This window comes from Pristiophorus japonicus, chromosome 32, assembly GCF_044704955.1.
Source record: "Pristiophorus japonicus isolate sPriJap1 chromosome 32, sPriJap1.hap1, whole genome shotgun sequence".
Classification (NCBI taxonomy): domain Eukaryota; kingdom Metazoa; phylum Chordata; class Chondrichthyes; family Pristiophoridae; genus Pristiophorus; species Pristiophorus japonicus.
Genome location: NC_092008.1, coordinates 8,735,452 through 8,747,656, shown reverse-complemented (window position 1 = coordinate 8,747,656; position 12,205 = coordinate 8,735,452). Strand labels below are relative to the sequence as shown.

General features: G+C 49.2%; 1 protein-coding gene across 1 annotated transcript in view; it reads right to left on the bottom strand.

Annotated features, from left to right (window-relative positions):
• LOC139240614 (deoxyribonuclease gamma-like) overlaps positions 1-12,205 on the bottom strand; it is a 28,836-nt gene that overhangs the window by 14,804 nt on the left and 1,827 nt on the right. Inside the window, exons 2-4 of the mRNA XM_070869169.1 lie at positions 11,894-12,036; positions 8,545-8,633; positions 6,689-6,775 (exon numbers count right to left, since the gene is read on the bottom strand). Coding sequence (XP_070725270.1) covers positions 6,689-6,775; positions 8,545-8,633; positions 11,894-12,028 — 311 coding nt within the window. The 5' untranslated portion in view covers positions 12,029-12,036. The remainder of the gene's footprint in view (positions 1-6,688; positions 6,776-8,544; positions 8,634-11,893; positions 12,037-12,205) is intronic.

Genomic DNA, 12,205 nt, shown 5'->3' with positions numbered 1-12,205 from the left:
ATCAAGAAAGACTGGATCAACTGGGCTTGTATTCACTAGAGTTCAGAAGAATGAGAGGGGACCTCATAGAAACGTTTAAAATTCTGATGGGGTTAGACAGGTTAGATGCAGGAAGAATGTTCCCAATGTTGGGGAAGTCCAGAACCAGGGGACACAGTCTAAGGATAAGGGGTAAGCCATTTAAGACCGAGATGAGGAAGAATTTCTTCACCCAGAGAGTGGTGAACCTGTGGAATTCTCTACCACAGAAAGTTGTTCAGGCCAATTCACTAAATATATTCAAAAAGGAGTTAGATGAAGTCCTTACTACTAGGGGGATCAAGGGGTATGGTGAGAAAGCAGGAATGGGTTACTGAGGTTGCATGTTCAGCCATGAACTCATTGAATGGCGGTGCAGGCTAGAAGGGCTGAATGGCCTATTCCTGCACCTATTTTCTATGTTTCTATGTTTCTATGTTTCTATACAGTTGCAGCAGGACCTCCCTGCTTTTGTACTGCATCCCTCTCACAATGAAGGCTAACATTCCATTCGCCTTCCTGATTACCTGCTGCACCTGCAAACTAACTTTTTGGGATTCATGCACAAGGACCCCAGGTCCCTCTGCACCGCAGCATGTTGTAATTTCTCCCCATTCAAATAATATTCCCTTTTACTGTTTTTTTTCCAAGGTGGATGACCTCACATTGTCCGACATTGTATTCCATCTGCCAAACCTTAGCCCATTCGCTTAACCTATCTAAATCTCTTTACAGCCTCTCTGTGTCCTCTACACAACCCGCTTTCCCACTAATCTTTGTGTCATCTGTAAATTTTGTTACACTACACACTGTCCCCTCTTCCAGGCCATCTATGTATATTGTAAACAGTTGTGATCCCTGTGGCACACCACTAACCACCGATTTCCAACCCGAAAAGGGCCCATTTATCCCGACTCTCTGCTTTCTGTTAGCCAGCCAATTCTCTATCCATGCTAATACATTTCCTCTGACTCCGTGTACCTTTATCTTCTGCAGTAACTTTTTGTGTGGCACCTTATCGAATGCCTTTTGGAAATCTAAATACACCATATCCATTGGTACACCTCTATCCACCATATTCATTATATCCTCAAAGAATTCCAGTAAATTAGTTAAACATGATTTCCCCTTCATGAATCCATGTTGCGTCTGCTTGATTGCACTATTCCTATCTAGGTGTCCCGCTATTTCTTCCTTAATGATAGTTTCAAGCATTTTCCCCACTACAGATGTTAAACTAACCGGCCTATAGTTACCTGCCTTTTGTCTGCCCCCTTTTTTAAACAGAGGCGTTACATTAACTGCTTTCCAATCCGCTGGTACCTCCCCAGAGTCCAGAGAATTTTGATAGATTATAACGAATGCATCTGCTATAACTTCTGCCATCTCTTTTAATACCCTGGGATGCATTTCATCAAGACCAGGGGACTTGTCTACCTTGAGTCCCATTAGCCTGTCCAGCACTACCCCCCTAGTGATAGTGATTATCTCAAGGTCCTCCCTTCCCACATTCCTGTGACCAGCAATTTTTGGCATGGTTTTTGTGTCTTCCACTGTGAAGATCGAAGCAAAATAATTGTTTAAGGTCTCAGCCATTTCCACATTTCCCATTATTAAATCCCCCTTCTCATCTTCTAAGGGACCAACATTTACTTTAGTCAATCTTTTCCGTTTTATATATCGGTAAAAGCTTTTACTATCTGTTTTTATGTTTTGCGCAAGTTTACTTTAATAATCTATCTTTCCTTTCTTTATTGCTTTCTTAGTCATTCTTTGCTGTCATTTAAAATTTTCCCAATCTGCTAGTTTCCCACTAACCTTGGCCACCTTATACACATTGGTTTTTAATTTGATACTCTCCTTTATTTTCTTGGTTATCCACGGCTGGTTATCCCTTCTCTTACCGCCCTTTTTTTTCACTGGAATATATTTTTGTTGAGCACTATGAAAGAGCTCCTTAAAAGTCATCCACTGTTCCTCAATTGTGCCACCATTTAGTCTGTGTTTCCAGTCTACTTTAGCCAACTCTGCCCTCATCCCACTGTAGTCCCCTTTGTTTAAGCATAGTACGCTCATTTGAGACACTACTTCCTCACCCTCAATCTGTATTACAAATTCAACCATACTGTGATCACTCATTCCTAGAGGATCTTTGACTAGGAGATCGTTTATTATTCCTGTCTCATTACACAGGACCAGATCTAAGATAGCTTGCTCCCTTGTAGGTTTTGTAACATACTGGTCTAAGAAACAACCCCTCACAGAAGAGGCAACATGTCCAGGCAAAATCTCCCCAGTAATATACAAGGCAACTCAATGGGTATCAGTTTGAATAATTAAACAAAGGCCCACAGGTCTGATGCAATCATTTTGGCCAGCCCAGACAGAGTGGCACCTCTGTCGAGATAGCGAACAATCACCTTCATTCACCCCATCAGCGAGTGACAGGATACAGGACGTGCGGCTAATCTCCCATTCCAGACAGATCGATACACATCGGACTGCCATTCACACCCCATTTTATTCAAGGAAGACCCAAGACAATGGCAGGCAGTTTTGGCGCGAAGATGAACTGACTATAAGAAAAGCTGTAAAAACACACAAGGAGGTTGGAGGTTTTTTTCCGAGGTTGGAGGTCGGAGGTTGGTGTCAGCTTTTTTCATTGAGTTGTAGAGTTGAGTTAAGAAGGTAGGGGTCAGTTTTCGTGGTGGTGGAGTTGAGTTAAAGGGGAGTTGAGTCAGCTCTTCACAGGGCCCTCGCTCTGGGGGAGGTGTGCTTAACTCCAGCAGCTTTTTGCTTAGGAGCCGACCGAGAGGCAAATAGAAGAAACCGACGCAACATCGAGGAGGAAAACCGAACCGACCAACAACGTGAATCCCGCGCCAGAGGGACCCCGAGCTGAAATAAGTGGCCCCAGAACCCCAGGTAGGATTGTGAGTACAGCCCAAATCCCCTCACAGACTCAATTTAGGATAGGAATTGGTAAGAAGGGTGGAAGTGGAAGTGGGAGGTGTGTGTGGGTGGAATGTTGCAACCTCTTATCTTCCCCTTTGCTGTTGCGAAAATTTTTCGTGTTGTCGAGCGAGATTGTGCCATTACTGCTACTTACGACCTCTTCCTGTGCCCTCTATCTTTGTGTTTACTATTCTAAATAAACAACATTAGCCATTTTGCACTCTTACCCACTGTGTCTCGTGCCTCGTTACTCACCCACCCTCAGAAATCGCACGTACAGAACCTCAGGGGAGTGTGGATTCGAACTCACACCCCAAGCTCCCCTTACACCAGCCCGGGGAAACATCCTCTCAGCATCTACCCTGTCAATCCCCCTCAGAATCTTATATGTTTCAATGAGATCCCCTCTCAGGGAGGTGTTGCTACAGTTGTACAGGGCCTTGGTGAGGCCACACCTGGAGTATTGTGCACAGTTTTGGTCTCCTAACTTGAGGAAGGACATTCTTGCTATTGAGGGAGTGCAGCAAAGGGTCACCAGACTGATTCCCGGGATGGTGGGACTGACATATCAAGAAAGACTGGATCAACTGGGCTTGTATTCACTGGAGTTCAGAAGAATGAGAGGGGACCTCATAGAAACGTTTAAAATTCTGACGGGTTTAGACAGGTTAGATACAGGAAGAATGTTCCCAATGTTGGGGAAGTCCAGAACCAGGGGTCACAGTCTAAGGATAAGGGGTGAGCCATTTAGGACCGAGATGAGGAGAAACTTCTTCACCCAGAGAGTGGTGAACCTGTGGAATTCTCTACCACAGAAAGTTGTTGAGGCCAATTCACTAAATATATTCAAAAGGGAGTTAGATGAAGTCCTTACTACTAGGGGGATCAAGGGGTATGGCGAGAAAGCAAGAATGGGGTACTGAAGTTGCATATTCAGCCATGAACTCATTGAATGGCGGTGCAGGCTAGAAGGGCCGAATGGCCTACTCCTGCACCTATTTTCTATGTTTCTATGTTTCTATGTAAACTCCAGAGAGTATAGGCCCATTCTACTCAATCTCTCCTCAGAGGACAATTCCCCCCATCCCAGGGATCAGTCTGGTGAACCTTCGTTGCATCATCTCTAAGGCAACTATATCCTTCCTCAGGTAAGGAGACCAAAACTGTGCACAGTACTCCAGGTGTGGTCTCACCAAGGCCCTGTACAATTGTACGAAGACTTCCTTACTCTTGTACTCCAACCCCCTTACAATAAAGGCCAACATGCCATTTCATAGATTCATAGACGTTTACAGCATGGAAGGAGGCCATCTCGGCCCATTGTGTCTGCGCCGGCCGACCAAGAGCCACCCCAGCCTAATCCCACTTTCCCGCTCTGGGTCGGTAGCCCTGTAGGTTACGGCACTTCAAGCTGCACCATCCAAATGTGAGGGTTTCTGCCTCGACCGCCCTTTCAGGCAGCGAGTTCCGCCCCAGACCCCCACCACCCTCTGGGTGAAGATATTTCCCCTCAAATCCCCTCTAAACCTCCCCTCCAATTACTTTCAATCTCTGCCCCCTGGTTGTTGAACCCTCTGCCAAGGGAAACAGGTCTGTCCTATCCACTCTATCCACGCCCCTCACACCTCAGTAAGGTCTCCCCTCAGCCTCCTGTGTTGCAAAGAAAACAACCCCAGCCTCTCCAATCGTTCCTCATTGCTAAAATTCTCCAGTCCCGGCAACATCCTGGTAAATCCCCTCTGTACCCTCTCCAGTGCGGTCACATCTTTCCTGTAATGTGGTGACCAGAACTGCATGCAGTACTCCAGCTGCGGCCTAACGGTTCGAGCATTACTATTTGCCTTCCCCTATTGTTGGCTGTACCCGCTGACTCTCCCAACCAGGCTCAGGGGTGGAGGGGTGGGGAGGGAGGCATCCAATTGCCCCTGTCGCCTCTCGGCTCCAGCCTGGGCAGGACATAGAATGTTCCCAATGTTGGGGAAGTCCAGAACCAGGGCTCACAGTCTAAGGATAAGGGGTAAGCCATTTAGGACCGAGATGAGGAGAAACTTCTTCACCCAGAGAGTGGTGAACCTGTGGAATTCTCTACTACAGAAAGTTGTTGAGGCCAATTCACTAAATATATTCAAAAAGGAGTTAGATGAAGTCCTTACTACTAGGGGGATCAAGGGGTATGACGAGAAAGCAGGAATGGGGTACTGAAGTTGCATGTTCAGCCATGAACTCATTGAATGGCGGTGCAGGCTAGAAGGGCCGAATAGCCTACTCCTGCACCTATTTGTTTCTATAAGAAATAGGAGCAGGAGTAGGCCATTCGGCCCCTCGAGCCTGCTCCGCCATTTAATACGATCATGGCTGATCCAATCATGGACTCAGCTCCACTTCCCTGCCCGCTCCCCAAAACCCTTCACTCCCTTATCGCTCAAAAATCTGTCTATCTCCGCCTTAAATATATTCAATGACCCAGCCTCCACAGCTCTCTGAGGCAGAGAATTCCACAGATTTACAACTCTCTGAGAGAAGAAATTCCTCCTCATCTCAGTTTTAAATGGGTGGCCCCTTATTCTAAGACTACATCCCCTAGTTCTAGTCTCCCCCATCAGTGGAAACATCCTCTCTGCATCCACCTTGTCAAGCCCCCTCATTATCTTGTAAGTTTCGATAAGATCCCCTCCCATTCTTCTGAACTCCAATGAGTAGAGGCCCAACCTCCTCAACTGTTCCTCAAAAGTCAACCCCTCATCTCTGGAATCAACCGAGTGAACCTTCTCTGAACTGCCTCCAATGCAAGTCTATCCTTCCTTAAACACGGAGACCGAAACTGTACGCAGTACTCCAGCTGTGGCCCCATCAATACCCTGAACAGTCTACAGATACGAGTCTCATACAGATAGGCAGTCCCTCGGCATCGAGGAAGACTTGCTTCCACTCTTATAATGAGTTCTTAGGTAGCTGAACAGCCCAATACGGGAACCACAGTCCCTGTCACAGGTGGGACAGACAGTGGTTGAGGGAAGGGGAGGGTGGGACTGGTTTGCCGCACGCTCCTTCCGCTGCCCGCGCTTGGTTTCTGCACGCTCTCGGCGACGAGACTCGAGGTGCCCAGCGCCCTCCCGGATGCACTTCCTCCACTTAGGGCGGACTGGTCTTTGGCCGGGGACTCCCAGGTGTCGGTGGGGGATGTTGCACTTTATCAGGGAGGCTTTGAGGGTGGTCCCTTGTAACTTTTCCTCTGCCCACCTTTGGCTCGCTTGCCGTGAAGGAGTTCCGAGTAGAGCGCTCGCTTTGGGAGTCTCGTGTCGGGGACATGCGGACAATGTGGCCCTGCCCAGCGGAGCTGGTCGAGTGTGGTCAGTGCTTCGATGCTGGGGATGTTGGCCTGGCCGAGGACGCTAACGTTGGTGCGTCTGTCCTCCCGGGGGATTTGCAGGGTCTTGCGGAGACATCGTTGCCGATATTTCTCCAGCGACTTGAGGTGTCTACTGTCCATAGTCCATGTCTCTGAGCCATACAGGAGGGCGGGTATCACTACAGCCCTGTAGACCATGAGCTTGGTGGCAGGTTTGAGGGCCTGGTCTTCAAACACTCTTTTCCTCAGGCGGCCGAAGGCTGCACTGGCGCACTGGAGCGTACGTGCTCGTCAGAGACCCAGCTCACTCTGTGTCCTGTACCACCGATTCCCTCTCCCCCCCTTTGCCCAGCGCTGCAGAGGTACCTGTAGATGAAGACATACTGCTCCTTGTAGGACGCCCGGCCTAGTCTCTCGCTGGCCACGTGTGCATACTGGTGCGAGTGATCAAACCTGTCGGAAGAGCAGAAAGTGAATCCCCTTTAGGCCTGCCCTTCAGGGTGAGACCCCAGGGCCCCCCGCCCCTTCCCCTCACCCACCACCCCAACCAACTGTCTCCCCCAGACAGGAATTGCACACTGAGCCCCGGGAAGGGGGAAAGAACGTAAGAAATAGGAGCAGGAGTCGGCCACTAGGCCCCTCGAGCCTGCTCCGCCATTCAATAAGATCATGGCCTGATCAACGACCTCAACTCCACTTTCCCGCCCGATCCCTCCATTCCCCGCATCCAAAAACCTAGCCATCTCAGCCGTGAATATATTCAGAGACTCAGGCCTCTGGGGCAGAGAATTCCAAAGATTCACCCCCCGCCTCTGAGTGAAGAAATTCCTCCTCATCTCAGTCCTAAATGGCCGAGCCCTTTATCCTGAGACTGTGTGACCCCCTGGTTCTAGACTCCCCAGCCCCGGCGGGGGGGGAAACACCCTCCCTGCATCTACCCGGTCAATCCCCCTCAGAATGTTTCAACGAGATCACCTCTCATTCTTCTAAACTCCAGAGAGTATGGGCCCATTCGACACAATCTCTCCTCATAAGACAGCTCTCACAACCCAGGAATCAATCTCGTCAACCTCCGTTGTACTGCCTCCAAGGCAAGTAGATCCTTTCTTAGATGAGAACGGGATCTTGGATTAACACACACCAAGTCCGGGAGGCCAAGAGGCATGACAAAGGACAGCACTAAGATCACTGGACAAAAAAATCTGCAAACAGACATCGATAGGCTAAGTGAGTGGGCAAAAATCTGGCAGATGGGAAAGTGTGAGGTTATCCACTTTGGCAGTAAAAAATCAAAGAGCAAATTACAATTTAAATGGAGAAAGATTGCAAAGTGCCGCAGTACAGCGGGACCTGGGGGTACTTGTGCATGAAACACAAAAAGTTAGTATGCAGGTACAGCAAGTGATCAGGAAGGCCAATGGTATCTTGACCTTTATTGCAAAGGGGATGGAGTATAAAAGCAGAGATGTCCTGCTACAGTTATACAGGGTATTAGTGAGGCCACACCTGGAGTACTGCGTGCAGTTTCAGTCTCTGTATTTAAGGAATGATATTGGAGGCTGTTCACAGAAGGTTCACTCGGTTGATTCCGGGGATGAGGGGGTTGCCTTATGAGGAAAGGTTGAGCAGGTTGGGCCTCTACTCATTGGAGTTCAGAAGAATGAGAGGTGATCTTATCGAGACGTATAAGATAATGAGGGGGGCTCGACAAGGTGGATGCAGAGAGGATGTTTCCACTGATGGGGGAGACTAGAACTAGGGGGCACGGTCTCAGAATAAGGGGTCGCCCATTTAAGACGGAGATGAGGAGGAATTTCTTCTGGTGAATCTGTGGAATTCTCTGCCCCAGAGAGCTGTGGAGGCTTGGTCATTGAATATATTTAAGGCGGAGGTAGACAGATTTTTGAGCGATACGGGAGTGAAGGGGCGGGCGGGGAAGTGGAGCTGAGTCCATGATCGGATCAGCCATGGTCGTATTAAATGGCGGAGCAGGCTCGAGGGGCCGAATGGCCGACTCCTGCTCCTGTTTCTGATGTTCTTATGGACAGGACGAACATCACTGGACAGGCAACGACGGACTTGAGCACAACACGATAAGCAGAGGACCTCTGCCCAGGGCAGGGTTCATGAAGCGCACGACTGCACAAGATGGAGCCAAATGCCCCAAGACACAGAATTGGCAGAGCGGGGTGGGGGGGTGATGGGGCTGACACAACCCTCACCTGTTTAGCTCCTTGATCAGCTGAGCCAGTGCTCTGCCCTTTGAGTCACGGACCTCCATGATCAGGCAGATATCGCACCGCGCCACAATCTATTCCCAACAGAAGCAGACCTGGGGTTATTCACACGGGACAGAAGGCTTCGCAAATGAATTATCCCCTGCCGCTCCCCCCCACCCCAATCTTCTCCCCTGAAAATGGTCAAGGCCTGTAGTTGTTCGGTCAAGTGAATCAGTCTTCACGTGTTGGTTCCAACCCAAGAGCCTCCAAGTATCACGACCAACCCAGCCCAGGGTTCATTTCTAGCGGGGGAGAATGAAAAAGCAGAGACTTTATGTTAAACCTGTATTGAACCTTGGTTAGGCCACACCCGGAGCACTGTGTACAGTTCTGGTCTCCATATACCTGGGTTAGACCACACTTGGAGCACTGCGCACAGTTCTGGTCTCCATATACCTGAATTAGACCACACTTGGAGCACCGTGCACAGTTCTGGTCTCCATATACCTTGGTTAGACCACACTGGGAGCACTGTGTACAGTTCTGATCTCCATATACCTGGGTTAGACCACACTTGGAGCACATGCACAGTTTTGGTCTCCATATACCTGGGTTAGACCACACTTGGAGCACCGTGCACAGTTCTGGTCTCCATATACCTGGGTTAGACCACACTTGGAGCACCGTGCACAGTTCTGGTCTCCATATACCTGGGTTAGACCACACTGGGAGCACTGTGCACAGTTCTGGTCTCCATATACCTGGGTTAAATTGCACTTGGAGCACTGTGCACAGTTCTGGTCTCCATATACCTGGGTTAAACTGCACTTGGAGCACTGTGCACAGTTCTGGTCGCCATATACCATGGTTAGACCAGACTTGGAGCTCTGTGCACAGTTCTGGTCGCCATATACCATGGTTAGACCACAATTGGAGCTCTGTGCACAGTTCTGGTCTCCATATACCTGGGTTAGACCACACTTGGAGCACCGTGCACAGTTCTGGTCTCCATATACCATGGTTAGACCACACTTGGAGCTCTGTGCACAGTTCTGGTCTCCATATACCTGGGTTAGACCACACTTGGAGCTCTGTGCACAGTTCTGGTCTCCATATACCTGGGTTAGACCACACTTGGAGCACTGTGCACAGTTCTGGTCTCCATATACCAGGGTTAGACTACACTTGGAGCACTGTGCACATTTCTGGTCTCCATATACCAGGGTTAGACTACACTTGGAGCACTGTGCACAGTTCTGGTCTCCATATACCTGGGTTAGACCACACTTGGAGCTCTGTGCATAGTTCTGGTCTCCATATACCAGGGTTAAACTGCACTTGAAGCTCTGTGCATAGTTCTGCTCTCCATATACGAGGGTTAAACTGCACTTGGAGCTCTGTGCACAGTTCTGGTCGCCATATACAATGGTTAGACCACACTGGGAGCTCTGTGCATAGTTCTGGTCTCCATATACCATGGTTAGACCACACTGGGAGCTCTGTGCATAGTTCTGGTCTCCATATACCAGGGTTAGACCGCACTTGGAGCACTGTGCACAGTTCTGGTCGCCATATACTAAAGCAAAATACTGCGGATGCTGGAATCTGAAATAAAAACAGAAAACGCTGGAAATCTCAGCGGATCAGGCAGCATCTGTGGAGAGAGAAACAGAGTTAACGTTTCAGGTCGATGACCCTTCGTCAGAACTGGCAAAAGTTTGAAATGTGACAGATTCTTAAGGAAGTGCAGAGGCAGGGAAAGGAGGAAGGGAGGAAAAAAACAGAAGGGAAGGTCTGTGATAGGGTGGAAGGCAGGAGAGATTTGAGAGACAAAAGGATGGCGGGGCAACTTGAGATGGTAATGGCACAAGTTAAGAAACAAAAGATGAGACTAGATAGGGTGTGTATCAGTCCGTAAGTGTGACTCTGAGCCTGTCACTTTAATTCCCTGCCCCTCTCCCTCATCTCCATCCTCGGCCTCGTAAACTGTTCCAATGAAGCTCAACGCAAGCTCATGAGGAACATCACCTCATCTTTCGTTTAGGCATTTTACAGCCTTCCGCGGATCGCTGAAGGTAGCAGCCCAGGTAGCTAAGGCGGTTAAGAAGGCATACGGAATACTTGCCTTTATTAGTCGAGGCATAGAATTACAAGAGCAGGGGGGTTATGCTTGAACTGTATGAAACACTGGTTAGGCCACAGCTGGAGTACTGCGTGCAGTTCTGGTCACCACATTACAGGAAGGATGTGACCGCACTGGAGAGGGCGCAGAGGAGATTTACAAGAATGTTGCCTGGACTGGAGAATTTTGGCCATGAGGAAAGATTGGAGATGCTGGGTCTGTTTTTCTTTGGAACAGAGGAGGCTGAGGGGAGACCTGATTGAAACATAGAAAATAGATGCAGGGGCAGGCCATTCGAGCCTGCACCACTATTCAATAAGATCATGGCTGATCATGTAACTTCAGTACCCCATTCCTGCTTTCTCGCCATATCCCTTGATCCCCCGAGTAGTGAGGACCACATTTAATTCCTTTTTGAATATATTTAGTGAATTGGCCTCAACAACTTTCTGTGGTAGAGAATTCCACAGGTTCACAATTCTCCGAGTGAAGAAGTTTCTCCTCATCTCGGTCCTAAATGGCTTACCCCTTATCCTTAGACTGTGACCCCTGGTTCTGGACTTCCCCAACATCGGGAACATTCTTCCTGCATCGAAGCTGTTCAATCCCGTCAGAATTTTATATGTTTCTATGAGATCCCCTCTCATTCTTCTAAATTCCAGTGAATATAAGCCTAGTCGATCCAGTCTTTCTTCATATGTCAGTCCTGCCATCCCGGTAATCAGTCTGGTGATTGAGGTGTATAAAATTATGAGGGGCCTGGATCGAGTGGATAGGAAGGACCTATTTTCCTAGGCAGAGGGGTCAACAGCCAGGGGGCATCGATCGAAAGTAATTGGGGGGAGGTTAAGAGGGGAAGTGTTTGCACCCAGGGGTTGGTTGGGGTCTGGGGTGGAACTCACGGCCTGAAAGGGTGGCAGAGGCAGAAACCCTCACCACATTTGGATGTGCGCTTGAAGTGATGTAACCTACAGGGCTACGGACCCAGAGCTGGAAAGTGGGATTAGGCTGGGATGGCTCCTTGTCGGCCAGCGCGGACATGATGGGCCGAAATGTTCTCCTTCTGTGCCGTGAATTTCTGTGAGTCTACAGCTCTGGAATCAGCATCGACTTCAACAATTTCGGAATATAACCTTTGGAGGAGGTGCAAAACAAGGTTTACAAGGATGTCAGCAGAATCGAGAGGGGTTTTCCCCCTGGGCAGCCTCCCTTCGGAGAGTGACCACGTACCTTGACGAGAATTCTCATAGTGCGCTGATTGCCGGCCTTCGTCTCCCCAAAGGACTGGACGTTGAAGGAGCAGATGCGGAAGGCAAGGCAGCACTCACAGGCCACCAGGACGCTGAACAAAACGGCCCGTCTCATGGCCGGAGCTGAGATTGCAAGGGGAGGGCAGAGAGAGAGAGAGAGAACTAGACTGAAATGGGGCTTCCATTGCAACACAATCCCCTCCCGTTTGCCCCCAAAAAGGCAGTGACCCCCGCAGGGGTACAGAGGCCCGAGCGGCCAGCGGGCTATTCGGCAAAGGGAGGCATCACCGCC